At 47.9% G+C, this 20,639-nt stretch overlaps 2 protein-coding genes across 12 annotated transcripts in view; both read right to left on the bottom strand.

Moving 5' to 3' along the window:
- Window positions 1-4,192, bottom strand: part of srcin1b (SRC kinase signaling inhibitor 1b) — a 74,752-nt gene extending 70,560 nt beyond the window's left edge. For 7 of the 8 annotated variants that reach the window (XR_013079298.1, XM_076760168.1, XM_076760167.1 and 4 more), the window contains exon 1: window positions 3,874-4,192. Coding sequence is in view for 6 of the 8 variants with exons in the window: in XM_076760168.1 (XP_076616283.1) it covers window positions 3,874-3,895 (22 nt within the window). In the remaining 2 variants the exon portion in view is untranslated. Of the gene's footprint in view, window positions 1-3,835 lie in introns of all 8 variants that reach the window. The other variant, XM_076760174.1, reaches the window with a different exon arrangement.
- Window positions 4,193-12,015: 7,823 nt separating this feature from the next.
- grb7 (growth factor receptor bound protein 7) overlaps window positions 12,016-20,639 on the bottom strand; it is a 13,987-nt gene continuing 5,363 nt past the window's right edge. For 3 of the 4 annotated variants that reach the window (XM_076760276.1, XM_076760277.1, XM_076760278.1), the window contains exons 4-15: window positions 17,671-17,827; window positions 17,464-17,585; window positions 16,844-16,918; window positions 16,174-16,311; window positions 15,967-16,077; window positions 15,544-15,642; window positions 15,359-15,442; window positions 15,044-15,160; window positions 14,487-14,544; window positions 14,313-14,400; window positions 13,498-13,591; window positions 12,016-13,400 (exon numbers count right to left, since the gene is read on the bottom strand). In XM_076760276.1, the coding sequence (XP_076616391.1) occupies window positions 13,254-13,400; window positions 13,498-13,591; window positions 14,313-14,400; window positions 14,487-14,544; window positions 15,044-15,160; window positions 15,359-15,442; window positions 15,544-15,642; window positions 15,967-16,077; window positions 16,174-16,311; window positions 16,844-16,918; window positions 17,464-17,585; window positions 17,671-17,827 (1,290 nt within the window). In that variant the 3' untranslated portion in view covers window positions 12,016-13,253. The remainder of the gene's footprint in view (window positions 13,401-13,497; window positions 13,592-14,312; window positions 14,401-14,486; window positions 14,545-15,043; window positions 15,161-15,358; window positions 15,443-15,543; window positions 15,643-15,966; window positions 16,078-16,173; window positions 16,312-16,843; window positions 16,919-17,463; window positions 17,586-17,670; window positions 17,828-20,639) is intronic. The other variant, XM_076760279.1, reaches the window with a different exon arrangement.

Below are 20,639 nucleotides of genomic sequence, written 5' to 3'. Positions count from 1 at the left end.
GTGCTAATTTAATACAGTAAAGATTATTGTTCAGGCATGAGGGCGCTGGGACAGGTGAGATTTTTCACTGTCATCTGTCACTGTGCTTGTACTCTGTGTAGATTTTCATATAAATGTGAATATATAACTTGGCTACAAACATTAAAAAAATGTCATTTGCACATTTTTGTCCAGAGGAGTCGATAAAAAGGACTGAGTGGCTGGAAGTCAGCTGCAAAATGATCCTGCTGTGATCAGTGGTGGAACGTAACTGAGTACATTTACTCAAGTACTGTACAACTTCAAGGTACTTTCCATTTTATGCTACTTAACGCATATTATCCAAACAAAATATCAATCAACTGATAAATTATGAAGCATCATTCAGGATTAAGCTCCACCTCTACCTGCTGCAACATTAGGAACACCTGAACGCATCAATAATCGACTCTGCAGTGGACCACTCTGCACAACGAGTACTTTTACTCATTAGACGAGTACTGAAGCTGTACGGAAACAATCAGTGAGTCGACAAAAGATCAATGACTATTGATGACGTATTAATCATTGAAGTAGCTGATCACAACGATTGTACTTTAAAAAGCTATTTCACAACGTTAATCAATGGTGTCTGTGATTATTTTTAGATATTTTGTGGGTTACATTAATTAATTAATAGATAATCGATAAGGAGAGGATCCAGAAGAGGAGTAGATCCTGGTAAAGGTGGAGGTCTGAGGTGTCAGCAGGTGCCTTCATGAGTCAGAAGGTTTAAGGAAGAGGTTCAACTTTTTACCGTGAAGCGTTCTGTCAGTGACAGCTTCACTGCTTTCTTCCACATTGTGCCGAACGCTGAGGCCTCTGGTGTCGAGGATGCATTCAGGTACCCGCAGCCTCAGCCAGGGAAGCCACATTTCTCCAAAATGTTGTTTTGACTCATCAAAGAAGTCGCAGGAAGGAGCATGGAGGATGAAACGCAGCACAGTGTGGAGCTGTCAGAGAGCAAAGCAGCCCTCTGGAGAAAAGACATCCCTGAGTCAACAGTACAGTCGGCTCACCCTCACCTGGTGGCTCGGCGGCAAACGCATCAATCAGCCGTGCGATGTCGGCCCCCTCTGCTCCGCAGCTTCCTCTCTCTGCCCTTCATCTCTTCCTCCCTTTCTCCGTCTCTCTTCCATCTCCTTCCAGATGTCAACAAGTTTGATCAGGCTGACGTGGGAAAACTGCTGTTTGGCTGCCGCTCCTCGCTCTGACAGATCCTCCACCCTGCCTCCTCTCCTTCTCTTTTGCTCCCCAGTCACTTATGATTCCAACACGCTTGATCTGCTACCCACCTCCACCGCCGCCGCCGCCGCCACCCGCCCCCTCTCAAACCCTCCCGTGGAGCTGCTGGGGGGGGCTGTGGCGTGTCATTGAGGTGACATGACTCACACAGTCATGCAGCACAAAGAGATAAGTTTGAGATGTTCAAGGACAACTCTGTAGTCTGTGTTTCAAAACGCTCTGCTCACATTTAATCCTCTCAGCGATTTCCGAGTGAGACGGCGCGCAGAAGTGACGGGCCTCAGATCGAACCGCGCTGAATTCTAAGATAGCTGGTACTTTTACAATCCTATCTCCAAAAATGTTCAACAGACTCCAGCCTTTTCTCGCTCTGACACAGATTTGAGCAGCGCGAGCGTGCTGGAGGTTGGAGAGAGGAGGGCATCATGTAAATCAATACTGATTCGACCAAACCTCCAGTCTGCGCTCTGCCGGCCTCCAGCCTCTTAGATCTGCACCAGGGTCAGTTTGTAGCTCCAGATAAGAGTCTTTTCTCTGAGAGATAAACATCTGGTGATCGCTGAAAAAGCCAGAGGGCTGTAACAACACCGAGTCCTCAGGGACTCCTCTAACCACCTGGATAAAAACAGATTCCATCATGGTGCTTTAAACACCTTTTAACCCATTTCCAGCCAATCAAAACAAAGATGGAGGCCAGTAAACACACACACATGAACACACGTGTGCATTAATATGGACAAATACTTTGACCTCTTCTGTTTCACGTCAGGAAACATGCAGCTTGAAAAACAGGTTAAAAATATTTGCTCACCTGCTGATGAAGAGGATGAAAAGTGATGAGTGTTGTTAAATGACCTTGGTCAGGGATAATCTGACAGTTGCATTTTTAGACTTTTACCACATTTTAGCCGTTATCTGATGGCATGGCAGCCCTGTGATGACAGAAATGAAAGGTCACAGTCACACATGTCTTCAACCACCTCACCAACAAACAGCTTTTACACAGAGCAAACAGAGTGTCCATGTGTTCATGTCCTTCATCCTTCATGTGTTCACAAAGTGGTGAACCTCACTCCACCCTCTATGAAGCTGAGCCTTTCATACCCAATCATGACACTCTCACCTGTTACCAACGAGCCTGTTTACCTGTGGAATGATCCAAACAGGTGTTTCTTTCCCAGACTGTGAAACGTGTTGCTGCATCAGATTCACAATAAGCAGATATTTACAGAAATCAATGAAGCTGATGAGGAGAAACATGAAATGTATTGACTCTGGGCTGTTTTCAGGTGAGTTTATGGATCAGCAGGTGATCACAGTGTGTTTCTGGAATCAGGGTTGTACACATAAACAAAGCCAAATGATTAAGCTGCCTGCGTTAACTGTCTTCACAGCACACAAATCCTTACACGTCTCACTCGAGATGAATGTAGTTAGTAATAGGACGGCTTTCACAGGAGTCACACTGATGACATGAACTGATTTCATTAACCTGTATTCATCTTTCACGCTGTAACGTCATTGTTTCAGGCGAGGCGGGCCGCCCCCACGGTAAAGCACTGGGGGAATCCTGCTCTACACGCACCTGCCGGAGTCTACAGGGCTGTCGTGACTGCAGATGAACGGCTGAATATCCTGTAGTGACTTTACTGATCACATCTATGAGGGGGGTGGATTTTTTTTAATTATCAACCCTCAGTCAGACAAACTGATGCTCTGTGATTCACATGTAATGATGCAGATTTATGGATGAATCCACCTGAACGTCCCCCCGTCCTCTCATCCTGAAGACAGATTCCCATTCTTCAGCTCAGTACGTCCACCATGCAAATGAGTTGCAGCTGGCTGTGCGTCCCCCAGCGCTCACTAAGTGGACATCACTGTTTCTGTATTTTCAAACCGCTGCATTAACGTCCAGCAAACGACCTATAAACTGCCATCATTGTCTGTATCACTCTTTCCATCTCTCTGACCAGCAGCTGCCTCTGCACGTCCATCAATAGCCCTCTTTCATGCTGCCCCAGATGCACAGCACAGAGAGGCAGATCATGAACAGTCTCCATCTGCACAGGCAGTAAACAAGTGCTGCTGCCAGACGCAACCGACACCACCAGACACTCACGCCCCCAGCCCTCTCAGGCACTCAGCGCTGTCAATATCTGCACTGAAATGCATCTCTAAGACACTTGTAATGTCTTTCAAATGGGCTGAAGCACTTAAAACTACAGTAACAGCACAGAGTAACACAATCAGAGGCTTCATCTCAAATCAAACCAAATAAAAAACAACTTAGAAGATGCTTCAACTCGGTGCCCCAGATTTTAGATTACGCTCACGCACTGCAGTGACACTATAAGAGCTAAAAAAAAAAAAAAAAGTACTGAGTAGCAAAGGTGGACTTTAACTCTGTAAAGTGAAATCAGATGCGTCTTTCAGAGACATGCAGGCAAAGACAGACGTGCAGCGAAGACAGACAGCATCACAGTGAGGAAGGAAGGGACAGCGGACGTAAACAGCGGTAGTTTCCCAGCACCCCCAGCGCGTCAGAGAAGGGCACTCAAGTTAGAAATACCTGCAACTACAGAATGGACGGAGAGAGAGGGGACATGCCTGGGAAGGAGGAATTGCCCATTCTCCGCCTCGATGCTCCCGTTCACTGTCCTCTATCGCGCCGTCACTTTCTTATCTTCTTTATGCCTTTAACCTCTTCTTTCTTCCCCATTCACTCTCTTCTTCTGCTGCTGTTCCTTCTTGCTTCCCGTCTTCCCTTGCTCCAGTTTTATCCCTTTCTTCTCTGCGGGTCCATGTCCATGAGCTGTGTCAGCGTGTGTGTGAGGCGTTCGCTGGGATGGGGATGCTCTGCCTGCGATGGCTGTGAGAGCACGCTGGAGCGCAGAGGCGCTCCTAACCATGTCTTAGCATGGCCACTGAACAAACTCATGTTTTATGGATGTGGAGCCCTCCCCGTCCTGCCTCTCTTAAAGGGCCTGCGCCCCATTCCGACTGCCTTTGATCTTAGCGCCATCATTATACGCATTGGATTTTAATCGTGTGCTCACATGCGTCTGGGAACACACTGTAGCATGTATCAGTAATTCAGCACCACGATGTGGGCTTGACGCTCGTCTCTGTGCAGCTGAGGAGGCGAAGCAGTTGATGGAAGGATGAAAAGGGATCCAGGCAGATGTTTCTGCGACAGTTCAGCAGACAAATTAATGAATTATGAATTCCAGCAAGCAAAACGTGGAATAGCAAACACTGACAGCATATCATGAGCGGTGCTGTGTGTGCATGTGTGATGCAACACTGCAGCTGATCTGTGTGTGTGTGTGTGTGTGTGTGTGTGTAGGGGTGTGTGTGTGTAGGGGTGTGCCCGCAACAGAGGATATTGTCAAAGTAAATCCTGCACCAGCACCGGCTGTAATTCAATCCTGAGTTGAAGGCCATGAATTAATGAGACAGAGTGTGTGTGCGTGTGTGTGTGTGTGTGTGTGTGTTCAGGGTCAGAGGGGCTGTATATCATGGCCACTATCACACCTGATAACAGCACCTCCGGGGAGGGGAGAGAGGAAATGCTTTGGCACCACAAAACAGGACTGAAGAGAAGAAACAAGACAGAAAAAAGATTTCAAAATAAGAGTTTCTGTCTCAACAAAGTGTCCTGATGAAAGCAATGAAACGAAAGCTGAAGGGCCGTGAGCACAGCTCTGCGCGCTGACAGACAGGTGGGGTGGAGCGGACGCTGTGCATTAACGCAGAGCCGTGTTTGCTGCTCGGTGGCCTGAATTGACTGTCTGGTAAATAAAACACAGCGATAAATTAAAGATAGCGCTCACTGAGGCCTCGACAGTGCACACGCTCCCGTGCTCGCCATAACGCTCTTCTCTCTGCCCTTGAGGGACTTGCCCTCACTTTGCTGCGCGCGCGCACACACACACACACACACACACACACACACACACACACACACACACACACACACCATGCCACAGGTGGGTAATAGAAAAACATATCAGTATGATGTATGCTCAGCCTTGGATTCGCTCTCCGTGTGGCGTGTGGCGACATGCTCGGCACCTTTCCACAGGTGGTGAGGTAATTAGTACAGTAAGTCACAGCTCAGCGAGAGACAAATCGCGTCCTGAAGAGAGAGGACGCAATTATGGGATAGGTGAAGGGAGTGAGAGCAAGGAAAAAGATGAACACAGGGGTGCAAAGTTTACTACTGCTTTCCTGAATCTGCACCAGTTTTTTAAATGTCCAACCCTCACAAACACTGGATTTACACATGCATCCCTTTGAGCTGTGGGACATGAAGGGAGGAAGACACAGGAGGACGAGGAGGAGGAGGAGGAGGAGGCTGAGAGGTGACAGGTGGACAGGCTGAGTGAATGACAGAGCAAGCAGAGAAACAGACAGCAGAAAGACAGATGAAGACAGAAGGAATAAATAGAGAGCGGGAGCAGAGAAGGCAGGGGGACAGACAGAGATGACAGGGTGATTACAGATTCATGGATTCCTGGTTGACCGGTGACAGCAACAGCAGCTGCTCTCTTGCTACGTCGGGCCAGGGAAGCTGAATAATGAATCGGGACGCAGTCGATGTTCGGGACACATGCGGTAACGGCACATACATCACACAGTGCAGCAGCAATTACACAGAGACGGAGAGGAAGAGACAGGTGGAGGAAACTTCAGAAAGACGGATGCGGCGTCCCTGAAAAGTGCCAGATGTCAGGAAAAGGGACAGCAGTTCAGGTGAGGTGACGGCAGAGACGTGCACAGACTCTGAGGGTCAGGGCCACAAATAAAAAGGGGGCGCCGGCGCCTTTCCCCCATCAGGTCACACCAGGACGACACCACCCACGGCCCCATTCGATGGCATATGAGATCAAACATGAATCATGGTGGACACACCCGGAACCAGTCCTGTTCCTCCGCTGTGTTGATGAAGCTTTGGACAGTAAGAATGACAACTAAGTACATTTACTCAAGTACTGTGCTACAGCGCAGCTTTCAGGTACTTCAGTTCATTTTCTGCCACTTAATTAACTGATCATAATGTGTTATTATCGCAGCAGCGTATAAAGTGATTGAAATGAGCTCCACCTTCAGCAACATTAACCTGATCAACACGTTAATGCATCGATAACTATAATCCCATTACGTTATTCTGAGATGCACAATGTGCACGAAGTACAAACTGTACACATCCTGTGTGTGTTCACACATGAATATGACCGGATGAAAACATCACTGTGCTGTTTTACATTTTCTGGGGTTCAGGTCACGTCACCTCCTAACAAACAGCCAGCAAACAAACTCTCAGGCATGACAGCTTGGTTTTGCTCCACTTGTGATTTCTCCCTCTGCGGGTGAGTCAGTAACATTTGCTCAGGTAAGTTTCTTTCTGTCAGCCTTGTTTCTATAGAGTTAGAGGACAGTTCACTCACCTGTAACAGCCAACAGCTCCCTGACTTCTTTCCAAACCTCCTCCTTTGTGAGGATCCTTATAAAAAAGGTGCCGTGGATCACACAAATGGCGCTTCTGAACGTCGTAAATTAGATGACTGACTGGAGGGGACACAGAGACAGTAAGGACGTTAGTGTCAAGACTGGAAGCAGAACAAGTGCTTAAAGCTTGGACAGAGAACCAGGGCGAGCCGTTTGCAGAGCAGGTTCAGGTCAGACTGTGTCCAGAACTGATTCAATCCTATTGTCAGTGATGGGTTGCCAAGTACGGGTTTGCAGAACTGAACCCCTGCAGGACTCTGGACTGGAAGAAGACCACAGAGCAGAGCAGGATAGCCGCAGGGTTTACATCTCACAACCAGCCTTGCACAAGGAGATGCAGACATTTGACTGTCCTTTAAGCATTAAAACTCATTTCATCACATCCCTCTCTAACATATAGTGCTGGTCAGGTCTGTCGTTAAACACTTTTCATAAGGATGAAAGACTTGACTGCGGCTCAAAGGCCTTGTTCACACTGACAGCCCAAACCTGTCGCTGACGCCTTCGTCGTTACCGACGCAGCGACCCACGCAGATCGTCATCGGCTGGTGACGTCTGATCGGACCTTTCTTAAAGATCTGCCTGCAGCCTGAACAAAGCCAGACTGTCTTTTAATTAGTTGTAATTAGCTGCACTCTGCTGTGAAGTGACTGAAAACACCTTTTGTTTCTCGCTGGCTTGGTTTTATTTTTAGGTTTCCTAACGATCAGGCAGACAGACACTTTGATCTTTGCATGAATGTGGGTTTTCATCCTAAAAGTGGGTCAGGTAAACACGTATTTATTCCACTGGAGCTCCAGACTCAGTGGACAGATTGCTGAATGACTCTGCTGGACATCACTTTAAACGATGATCCACAAAGACAAATAGGAGTTCAAAGACCACCGGAGCTGCACAGCTAAATATACAACAGCCACCAGAGCTCAGAAATACTACTATATCCCTCTATGGAGTTTTATTTTTGGTTTGTGATAAGGTTTCTAATGAAAGACTGACAACATGAGCCACACACAGGATTTACAGCTTGCTGTGAACTGTCTGTCCTGTTTTCCTCTTCAACAGCAGATCTCCCATTAACGTTTGGCAGCAAATGAAAAACAGTAATCACCTGCCTTCGTCCACGTCACACTTTTGGTCCAAAGAAAACTTCATAAGCGGCTTAATTCCGCTGTCAAAGGCATGAAATCAACAGATTTTGGCCCAGATTGTTTGGATAAACGAGGCCACAGACCAGAACCAACAACTGGCAAAGCTGACGTCGCATTCCAGTGAGCCCAGTACAGCGAGGCCCTGCCATCACTGGTAATTATACAGGAAAGAGCAGCCCAAAAAGACACCAACCAATCAGTTTCAGAAACCTCTGACTGGCTTACCCTGATATTCTTACCCTCACCTTAACCAATCACACTCCTCATGTCGAAACCAAACCAACGAAGGAAGCAATTACCAGCCAATCAGAAGCAGAGCAGGGTGGGTCATGACTTGACAAGCAGCCGTGAACATGTGAACGGTTTCATGAACAAATCAGGTTCATACATCTTCTAAGTAAACTGTGTGAACTTATCATCCTGTTAGCAAATGAGCTAATGAGCTACCTAAGTGACAACATATCCCAGAATGCACTGTGTCAAAGGTAAAAAAAAGGCTGCATTCAAAACTGCCTACTACAACAGCAGCAGATTGGGCCAAAATGTAGCACGTCGTATGAAACTAAAGCAAAGTCTGCAGGACACCAAAAATACCCGGACGTGCATGTGTCATTCTGCTTTCCAAAACCAGAAACCTGAGCCTGGCCGAGCACACGGCAAAACAAATCCACTTCACAGTTTCATACCGCACACTACCGTGAAAAGGACGTCGGCAGGATGCAGCAGGCGGCTCTGAATGCAGCCATACTCTCCACGCTTCGCCCGGCTGGTACAGGGCTAACACGAACATATTCTCATGTCTGGACTATTCACAGCTACACGACTTTTCACCGTGAAAGGAAAGAAGAAAGAAAGAAACGAGGTCAGAGTAAACCACCTGCTAACAGAAAGGACCGAGGTCACGGCTCACAGCTGCACAAGTGTGCTCATCCGATAAAGAGCCACTTGACGAGAGTTTAAATGAGATCGGTCTCTTTTCAGCCCCTGAGTGGAGCCGTTCAACGAATAAATGAAAGAATTAAACGAACAAAAGCTGCAGAGGGGGACAATCACAAAACCCTCCCAACAGTAACCAACCAAAGGTGGAGTCTGAGGCGTTTGTACCAAAGCTGCAGCTCACAGTTACTTTCTCAAGTCATTGTTTAGCTAGAAATGAGTGAAAACTGTCCATCAGTTTCCCAGAGCCCGAGGTGACGTCTTAAAGGCGCTGTTTTACCAAACCAAGAGTCCACGAGCCGAAGATATTCAGTCTGCACAGAAGACTGAAGGGAAGCAGCAAACACCCAGCAGAGACATCGATCGATCGAGTATTGAACCAGCTGCCGATTGACAGCTGCAGGTCTGATTTAAACAAGACAACAAACACACACACAAGGTGTTTGGTGTACATACAAATTAAAACTTGAATTTATTGACTGATCAGTTACTCAGGTAACAAATAGTTTATCACTTTGATAATAAAACTGTCAGCTGGACAAAACTGGGACTGCAGCTAACAATAATCTTCATCTGCAATTAATCTGTCCATTGTTTTCTCGATTGATCGATTAGTTGTTTGGTCTTTAAATGTCAGAAAACAGTGAAACATGTCGATCTGTGTTTCCAAAAGTCCTCAAATCTCTTTTTTGGTCCACAACTCAAAGATATTCAGTTTACTGTCACAGACAGATTTTTAGCTTTTTCTCTTAAAATATAACTCCAACCAATTAATCGATTATTCAAATAGTCGGTGATTAACTCAATAGTTGAAAATCAATCGATTAATTGTTGCAGTTCTACACAAAACACACCAGGATTTGAAGATCTGAAGCACTTTGGGGAACTGCAGCAGACTTTTACTGTACTAGTAACTGAATACCTTTACACTGCTGTATTGGTACTTTTACTTCAGTAAAGGCCCTGAGTACTTCTACCGGCGCTGCACTTTATACTTGGTGATTAATCAAGAATAATTGACAAATGACTCATTAATAAAGATAATGGTTAGTTGCAGCCCAACTTCTAATGATATACTAACAAATTCAGACAATTAACAGACCAACAAACTCAGCCACTGCTAACTGTGTGGACATTAGCTTAATAAAAACCAACTGTTAGCAACAAACACACTAAACTTACCGTTAGCATCTGTACCACGTTAGCTAGCAGTTAGCTGCCGGCTCGTCCTTGCTAGCTTGCTAGCTCGCTCATTTCTCCCGCTCCGTCCGAAGGACGCAGAAACAATAAAACAATCCCATTTCTCCAATCAGCAAACATTTCGCTCAGTTTGCTCCTTAAAATGTCGCTGCTACGTTTAAACTGCGGCATTTTATTCAGAAACGGCCGTTCGCTCCGACCAAACGCCAACTTCGCACACCTGCCGCGCAGTCGTAGTAGCTGTGGGAGTGTTCGATTTGCGTCGCCTGGCGGGCTCGCTGGGCGGTGTTTTTTTGTTTGTTTGTTTGTTGTTGTTTTTTTTGTTTTGTTTTTTTTTTGGGGGGGGGGGTTCTGTCAAAGCCAGATCAACATATACATATATACATATATACACACACACACACACACACACATATGTGTGTGTGTGTGTGTGTGTGTGTGTGTGTGTGTGTGTGTGTGTATATATTTTTTGTTTTTTTGTTTTTTTTTGTTTTTTTGGACAGATGTAAGATGTCCACAATGTTCCTAATTTCGACGTCTTATCTTATAAATTAAGATATGTCACAAATAATTACATAAGGATTTTATATTGAACTGGTGTTTGGAGCTGTTCAGGGAGCAGTACAGTAAAATAAAAATGCCTTTCACTAGTTTTATCAATTAAACATCATCGTGTAGAGCTGATCCCTTTATTTCATTCATCATGTTCTGCTTCAAGACGGTCAGGCTCTAAGATTCAGTCTTACAAAGACGAATTAGCCTTAAATTCTCAAATGTGTAATTCACAGCGTGTGTAATTATGGGATGTAAACTCCCTCTTTTTTCATTAAACCTCCAAAAGGTCGAGGTGAGATCACACCTTTTGCATCCACTGGCCCTCCACCTTTAAAGGATGCAGTAAGATGATGAATATAAGAGCAAGAGTGGGTGAAAAGTACAAGTACCTCACATTTGTACAGTACTTCAGTAACTGCACTTAGTTACATTCCACCACTGATAATCAGAGCTGATCATCAGCCTGACATCTTTATAACCCCGCATGCTCTGATGCAACCTGCAAACATCTGAGTGGCGCTCGCCTCCTGACAAAATCCTCCAAAATAAAAATAATATTCGTGCTTGGCGTTGAGTTTGTGTCTCTTTGGACAGACAGAGGACGTGTTTGACGGCTCGTCCTCTCTGAGACATTCAATCAGCCGCCATAACGTGGCATTAGCACGCTCTCTTTGAAGCCTCCTGACCCAGCTCTCCTCTGCCTTTTACCCCTCAAGTTACTGTACCTGGCCATCTAGGCCAAAAATTTGTTGCCATGGCAACCCCTTCACATGGAGGGCTGCGGCAGAGAGGACGGGTTACCCGAGCACACTGGTATTTAACCACACACACACGCACACACACAGGCTAACATGAGAGTAGGTCAGCTCTTCAGCCTCTGCAGCTCAGAGCAGCTCGCAGGCGTCCAGCAGAGGATCTGTGATCTGAGCCAGGACTCCACAGAAACCCCCAGAAACCCCCAGGCCGCCTTTTCTGTGGCTCCAGCGATGGGCCTGTCAGGACTCAGTCCAGGCTTTTTCAGTCGCTCTAGTTTGGGGCTGATAGCGGTTTTTATAAACGCTTAATTTAAATCAGGCAGAGCAGCGGCTTCTTTTCTCAGCTGCCACCAGAAGAACAAGTATTCAGGTCCTTCACCAAGTAAAAGTACTGAGGAAAGTACTCCTGTCGCAGCAAAGTGTTCATATTCTATAAGACCATCAGAAGAATACTTCCTGACACTTCTTAATGCAGGACTCGAGCATCTTTAAATTGTTTTATTGCCACTTTAAGGATCTGAATACTTGTTTCTCTTTAATATTTCCAGTTAATGACACAGGCAGCATTTTAGATGTAAGAATTGTTTAATATGAAATTATTTATTCAGAATATAAAACAGAAAATTCAGAAGGAGTATATAAAAGGCAGTAAAATCTGGACAAACTTCGGCCTGAATGACAGTATTTGTGCTCATGCTGACATTTCAGCTCTGCAGCTTTGTGATAAAAAGTGACAGAAAACATGTAAACAAGCAGCAGGAAGCTCGAGGTCAGACACGCTTTAATTTACACGTGTGTGCTCTCACATCAGCTCTGTCATCTGGTATTGATGGCAGGAAAAGGATCACTGTGCTGCATCTGAACCTGAGGAAATGTTTATTCATTATTCAGTTAACTGGAGAACTGATCATTTCGAATGAGTCTGAACAGGAACAGTTTTCACAGGTTGTGAAATGAAGCGTCACTCAAAGCTCTGACCTCGAGGTCCAGTTAGGAGCTTTTCCAGAGCTTCCAGCACATCTGATGGTCTTCCTCAGCGGTAAAAACGCTTCTGTTTGTTCAGGTTTCCACATACCCTCAGAAAACCTTTACATTAGATATGTGGTTTAAATGTGAGTCAGAGCGGCTCCCCTTCACCGTCTGTGCAAATACAGTGACGAAGAGTTCTTACAGCACTGAAAGGTTCTTCTAAACATCACGAGAGATCACGAAGTTAACGTACAAACATCAAACAGTCAGAGTGAGAATTTACATGCTACATGACTGCAACCTGGGAGTGTTCAAAATCACAATTATCTTCAGTACCAACATCAAAATCCACGAGGTGCAGGGCTGAGAGGGCTCTGCCTCGGAGCGCCCTCTGGTGGCCACAACCCACCAGCTCTTCGGTGAAATCCGGTGAAGCCACAATCAAATGCCTCCTCCTGCCGCCTTCATCACGCCGCTCGTCCTCCAAATCTCTCCGCGGCGTCACGGATCTAAATCAAAGTGCACGTTAACAAAAAGCTGTAAAAGTCTGTCCAACATGGCTAATTAAGGCGTCCCCACGGGGACGGCAGCTCATTAATTAAAAGAAAAAGCCGCAGAGCTGCACACGGAGTCCAAATAATTAAAAACGAGAGGGGAGGCGGACAGTATGCTTCACGTCTGCTGTCACTTCCCAGGAGTCCACGTCTCACAGCCCAGATAACGTTATCACAGCCTGCACACCTTCGCCGCGCTCGGCCTCATCATCCAGTCAGGTCACAGCTCGTTATCGACTGCGCTTAATAGATATCAACGCCATCTGATGACCGGGGCTCACGCAGGTCTGGGTGACTGATCCCAGGCCAGCAGGAGAGGCTGCACTAAAGGATGACGGAGGCGAGGTCAGGCTGGGCGGTCACAGCGCGACGCAGACACAGGGGTGTTTGAGGCACACGGGGAGGATGCCCTTGTTGATTTGGTGGAACTCCACCAGCTGCAGGAGGTCGATGAAGAGCGTCAGGCCGTCGTCCATGGTGAAGTACTTCCTGCCTCCCTCCTCGCACTGCGGAGACGAGGACGACCACAGTCAGGACGGACAAAAAGGACACATTTCTAATCGTGAAAGAGTGAAGTTCTACGAGAGAACGAGGGGAACTCACAGGGATGACCAGATAATGTTTGGTCTTCAGCTTGAAACACAGCGAGAGGACGAAGCACTGAGCGTGCTGCTGGCTCTCACGGATGAGGAACATCCTGCAGCACGCACACACACACACGCACGCACGCACGCACGCACGCACGCACGCACGCACGCACACACACACACACACACACACACACACACACACACAGATATCATTTTCTTGACAGACATTTTCACATGGAAACATACTGACAGTGAAGTTAAATACTGAGCTGAGCCCGGAGCCTGAAGGAGGCGCCCGTGGCTCCTGAAGGAGGCGCCCGTGCCTCCTGGAGGAGGCGCCCGTGCCTCCTCCAGGCTCCTGCACACTTGTCGGTGACGCTCGGCGTGTCGAGGGTCTGTTGAACTCTCGCTCACTGTCTGCGTCAGGCTGCTCAGTTTCAGCTCTGAAGCCGTCCGGTGACTCATGGCACCAAATGCTCGCACGCACGTCATCACTCAGCTGCTCTCTGCTCTGTTTTCTGTCTGTCTTCCCCTTTTTTTATTTAGCTTGTGTCTTCGTGTCGTGTCCTGCTGTATTTCCAGCTGTTAGCTTGTGAACGAGGTGGCAGCATCACATTCTGAGGTCTGATCCTACGTTTTACTTTCAGGCTGTTTGGTTGGAAAAGCGGCTCAGTCGTGTCGTTTGAACTTTGACAACAAAAGCTGAATGAGCGACGCGTCCACACTCTGTCCCTCAGCTACACCACACAGAGGACACGTCAACGCTGTCTTTGGACACACAGTATGGACACACTGGCACACACTGCGTCCTGGAGTTCGTCCACTCACCCGTCCACCAGGCCCTGCTTCTCTATCAGCCTCTGCGCCTCCTTTCTGGACACGCCGCCATGAAACCACGGCTGGGACTTGTGGATGGCTGCAAGCAAAAAGACATAAAGACGGTGAGGCGGCGGGCGAGCGCTCAGTCCTGGACCAGGTCTGTCTGCTCCCATGTGGACTTACAGGAAGGTCTGGCGGCAGAGTTCAGGTTGGGCAGACTGCACCTGAGGGCTTCTCTCCTCTGCATCAGAGAGAGAGAGAAGAGAGGTCAAAGGTCACCACCTCAGACGTCTGTGTGTCGTCAGGTTCCTGGATCTTACTGCTGTCTTCATGCTAACAACACTGCACTAAACCGTGGTGGAAAATCAACCGACGGCATCTGAACAATTGGTGAACAAAGACGACGTGAAGCAGAAAAATGACGTTTAAGTTCCTTTAAATCAGCTGACGACTGTTTTCCATTACTGTCTCCAACCACTGATTCATCCTTTGTTTTAATGTCAGAAAAACGTCCAAATGATGCTGTTTGTCACTGATGATGAAGCAAATGTCAATCAGATCAAAAGACGCTGAAATATCGATCAAAATATATAAATATGATTGAAGGACTCTTCCAGGCCCTCAGTGACCGTTGGAACTGAAGCGTCTCCTCCTCGTCTGACAGACCTCTGTGAGCTCAGCTGGACGAGGGGCCGTGACGTGTTTGACCCCCACCCTCCTCCTCCTCCACCCCTCCTCACCCTCCAGGCTTGCCCCTCCTCCCTCTCTGCGCTCTGGGCCTCCGTCGGGTTCTGGATGACCCGTCCGCCGGCCTTCCCTGAGAAGTCCATGGCCACCAGGCTCGCCTCCGACTTCGACTGTGCACACACACACACACAGACACAGACACACACACACACAGACACAGACACACACACACACAGACACAGACACACACACACACAGACACACACGCACACGCAGTGAGACAAACAGCATGTATGACAGCAGAAATGTGAGATGACACCACGAAACGAGCGCCAGCCTCCTCGCCGCCTCATGTCTGATGATCTCACTTTGCCATCTGCGAGTCTGGATCCTTCCGGGCTTCGTGGGGCCGACTTGGATAATTGGTAGTTACACTGAAGCTGCTTCCCATGCTGAACGCACAAAACACACACACACAAAACAGATTATTCACTGACTTCACCGCCGCAGGTTCGTCGAAGAGCCAAAGACAGAAGACGATTACTTCACAAACCTTGAACAACCTGAAGGCCGAAGTCCAACAAGTTCGTGTCTGTTCGTTCTCGGCACACAAGATCTTCAGGTCCTGAGAGCGAACGGGCTTCCTGGAAGGCTGCGCCAACACACACACACACACACACATTAAACACACACACATTAAACACACACACACACACACATATTAAACACACACACATTAAACACACACACATTAAACACACACACATTAAACACACTCACACACACACACACACACTCACACACACACTCACACTCACACACACACTCACACACACACACACTCACACACACACTCACACTCACACACACACTCACACACTCACTCACACACACACTCACACACTCACACACACACACACTCACACTCACACACACACTCACACACACACTCACACACACACTCACACACGGTTACCTTGATGCAGAAGCTGAACTCGGCAGGCGCTCCGTACAGTTTTCGGCCGTTCACCACCGCGTACACGTTCAGGTCGTCCAGGTCGGCCACGTACTGCAGGTGTCGAGGCTCCTGCTCAAAGACACACACACCTGATCAGTGATTGGTCAACGCGTGAGGAGCAGAGCGAGAGAGCGTGACGCTCGCGGCGGCGATGGAGCGGCTGACCTTGGAGCAGCCTTTGGTGGAGCAGTAGAGTCCAGAGCGGCGGAGGAAGAAGTAGACCTTCTTCCAGGCTTTGCGGCCGGGCTCTTTGACGTGCAGGAAACCTTGTATCTCCGGACACGTCCCCGACCTCAGCAGGTTCTGCAGACGACGACGACTCGTTAGCGCCATGAATGTTTGTGTTTTCTAAACGCAGATTTTCTGATCAGGTGGACGTCGATGCTGCTGTCTGACGGTTGAAACACGTTCGCTGTGGGACAGAACCAGCAGCTCGGCTCTTTGCTCTTGTTGTAAATTCAACTGAATCTTAATTTTGTTTCATGTGTGGACAGAAATTCAGGCTGAGCGACAGTTTGAGCTGATCTGGAGCCGAAACACTCGTCTGTTTCACTTCATCAGACGTGAGGATGCTTCTCTCTTCTGTTTCAGTTCTTCGTGAACTGAATATATTTGGTTTTTGGACGGTTTGTCAGACAAAATAACACATTGACAGACATTTTGTGGAAATATTCTTTGTGGGATTCAGTGAAAATCAGATAAAACTGTTTTCAGGCACATCACAGATGATCAAAACTTAAAGAGGATTCATTAAATATGAAATAATTGATGTTCCACTGCTGCTCGTACGCTGCTGAATCAGAGCGACTGAGGCTCCTGGTTTCTGCTGGTTTACCTGAATGAGCTCTGATGATGTCATCCCTCTGCTGACATCAGCGCTGTCAGAGATCATGGACTCCGGGAAGAAGAGCTGCGAGAGGAGGAAGAAGACTGTCATTAAAAAAAAAAAAAGACAGAGAATCAATCAATCAATGGAAGCAGAGAAAAAACAACACAAAGACTCGTCACAGACTGGAAACTGAATATCTTTGACTTTCAAACTGTCAGTCAAACAAACTGGAGACATCAGTCTGAGCTCGAGGACGGACAATCAGCAGATCAACATGATGAAGACAATGGTTGGACTTCTGTTTGCTCACACACTGCACACGGTCTGAGTCTGATTCTATGACATCAGAAAGACGCCGTCAGATCCGCCCTCCTGGCGTCTGGAGGTTCATCAAAACCAGTTCACAGCGAGCCGGCAGACCAGATCTGATGTCACGAAACACCTGAGGCGTTAAATCAGCGCGTCTGCACCAGCACGCAACCTGCCACTCACTCAGAACCACTAACCGCCGTGACGTCAGGCCTCGTCTGCGGCGCCCGAGGCTTTAATGAAATCCTGTTCTGTTAAGTAAAGGAAGGGGCGGAGTTCTCTTTGCACGCTCGGCGGACGAGCTGCAGGCTGCGTACCATCGGTTTCCTGAAGAACTCGTACTTGGCGTAGTTTTTGCAGAAAACCAGCCTCGTGTCACCTTTGAGAGACCAGGTCCCCCGAACCTCCAGCACGACCTCGTGGTCCTCCAGACATCTCTCTGTGGAGGCAGAAGGTGTGTGAACGTAAGCATTTCAAAAGCCACTTCATGCCTTCAGTCATGACTCAAGGCGGCACGTCCGTACCCAGGCCCAGCGTGGGGTGCAGCTCCAGGAGGGCCCAGTTCTCGTGGTCGCTGCAGTGAGCCGTCTGGACCAGCAGGTGGCACACCTCTCTGGCTGTCGCTCCTGGAGAAACCCACACCGACCTGCTGTGGCTGTCCTCGCCATACACCTTAATCAGCTGCAGCAGCAGAGGAAGAAATATTCAGAGTCAGAAAACCACAAGAAAAAACAGTCCACGAGTCCTCCAATCAGAGGCTCCATGACCTCAAACCTCATTTTTATCACGAGTCATCATCCGCATGTTTTGTGTAACGGCCCTTTAACGTATTTTCATCAACAGCACGAGGAAGCGACGCAGCGCGTGACCCGACGACGCCGATGACAGGCAGCCTTCACCGCTCACTGTCTCACAGCACGTCAAACCAGCGGCGTGGACGAGCAGCTTTTCCTGCTGCGACACGTTAAAGGTGCTGCTCTTCAGGATCATGAGTGTCAAAACACACTCGTCATACAGCACAACGGCCCGTCAGTGTCACGGTACTACAGCCCTGATTCCAAAAAAAAAGAGAGTAAACATCAGTAAAACCAGAATCATGATCCTCTCACCTGTTACCAATCAGCCTGTTCACCTGTGGAATGTTCCAAACAGGTGCTTCAGTCTGCGAGAAGTGTTGCTGCATCAGATTCACAATAAGCAGATATTTACAGAAATCAATGAAGCTGATGAGGAAGAACATGAACATACTGACTGTGAGCTGTTCTCAGGTCAGTTTGTGTCAGAGAGGATCAATAAACTGTCACACTGATGTTTCACACAGCTGACGTTTTATAGTATTTGTTGATTATTATTGAGGACGTCCACCTGAAGAGTTTTTCCACCTGTCAGGTAAAATAATAATTCATTTCTGTGGCTCTGCGGTCATGTGATCGGTGAACGTGCACGTTTTAACTAACAGGTTTAATGTGAGTGTCTGAACAGGAAACATGTTTCACAGCTTGTTTCGATGTCACGTCAACACAAAAAGACAAACTGTGAGGACGAAGCCGCAGCCGCCGTCTCTCTGCGTCTGTCCGGCCTCCACCTTCCTCCCCAGATCAGACTGACGCCGAGCCACGTCTTCATCCCTCCTACAGGTGAATCACAGCCCAGGTGTCAGATGTCGCTCTGTGTGACGAGCTGTGGAGGAGCGCGTGGCCACACATCAGACCGAGAGGCGGCCATGCCGGTGGACTCTGTGTCCCTGCCGCCGCCGCCGAGGTGAACCGGGAGCAGGTTATTCAAGGGTCAGGACGCTTGTCAGAGGCAGACAGCAGCACGCCTCCAACCAAAGACAACAAACCTGCCCGACCTGAAAGCCGCGGCCGTCAGTCAACAAGTCCCGACTGGTCGGGCGGGTCGACGTCAGACGAGACAAATACAGTCTGAGCGTGCAGCGCGAGGCTCACTGAGACGAGTTTAATCTGTCAGCCCAGCACGAACGAGCTCCTCAGACAGTAAAAAGACGGCCAAAAGTATGTGGACGCAAACACCCTGATGTGACACCTGAACGCTCGCCTCCGTTCCTGCTGCAGAGATTCTCCCCCACTCAGACACCAGAACCAGGACCAGAGAGGTCCAGCACTGACCAGGTCTGGCTCACAGTGATCCAGCTGATCCCAGAGCTGAGCTCAGGACTCTTCATGCAGCTGGTTTCATGCTCGTCATCATGTGGAAACACACAAAGCAGAAAACTTCACGTATAATCCTGAAAACAGATTTTCTCCATCAGCTTCTCACTACGCTGGACGCTGTTCTACAAACGCACGATTTCCTGCGCCGGTCAATCAATTAATCAATGAATCGATCAACAGGAAAATCACATGAATTCATCATTTGTGTCATTTTGATGTCAGAGTTCTTCGCTCGTCTTTGTCTCAGGATAAGAAAGTGGACGTCACCTCGCCTGCGGGCTCGCCTCGCTTCCATAATGAACTGAGAGTATTGATCACCAGTCATCAGCTCGTATTGATTAGGTCTCGGGTCTCTGTGCGCGCCGCCCGGCGCTCTTTATGAGCCTCTTTAACTTCATTTCTCTGAGGACTCAAACGTTTGTTCTCACTGATGTTGTGTTCTTGTTAAACTCGCTCACCGTGCAGCCACGTCATCATTCACACCACAGTGTGATTAGCATTAGCATTAGCATCGTCAGATATCTAAACTCTTTATTTCACTTTCGAGAGCGTATTTGAGAGCTGAACATCTGCTGAATAACAGCTGAATGTGTGTTTTGTTAACTTTCTACACAAGGACAAAATGTTTTTGAAGCTAACCACAAAATGTGTCGGATTTGAACATTAATTCACACGAAAGCAGCTCCTGGTGTAAAAACACCATGTCCACAAACATTTGGCCACTTGTTCATGTTCAGTTTTCATGTTGTCGCAGAGCAGCCAGTGGAAAGGTGACTAAGACGCCGTTAAGCTCCTGTTTTCCCTCCTGTTCCAGCAGACGATCGTGATTCACTCAGTGTGAGAAACACCAGCAGCCGCGGCGGCCGGAACAAAACGAAGCAGCCAAACACTGGAACGAACGGCCGTGAGCGTCCGTCGCTGAGGGCGAAACTCCCTGCGCTGAGCGTGACACGGCCACAAGCTGCTCTAATTACACACGTTTATTCTGGCAGCGTTCACGAGGACAATGAGGCAGCGCAGCCGCCTGTCAGTCACCATCATAACCTCCACCTGCCCGCTCAGCAAACAGGTTTAGACACATTTAAAGGATCCGCAGCGCCTGTCCGACAAAGACCTTTAAAAAACATCACATCTCAGACTCAAACAAGCTGCTCACTGCAGGTTTTATCGAGCAGCAGGAAGCAGAGCGTTCACTGGGGACTACTTTCAGCGGCGGACTAATCTGCCCATACAGACGCGGCCTGTTAGTGAGATTCAAGCCTGATTCCAAAACCAGAAATAAACGTGAACGTGATGCTGATCCTTTGTGACGTAAACTC

Source organism: Chaetodon auriga, chromosome 20, assembly GCF_051107435.1.
Source record: "Chaetodon auriga isolate fChaAug3 chromosome 20, fChaAug3.hap1, whole genome shotgun sequence".
Taxonomy (NCBI): domain Eukaryota; kingdom Metazoa; phylum Chordata; class Actinopteri; order Chaetodontiformes; family Chaetodontidae; genus Chaetodon; species Chaetodon auriga.
Note: the sequence above shows the minus strand (reverse complement) of the source record. Positions and strands in the feature narration are given on the sequence as shown.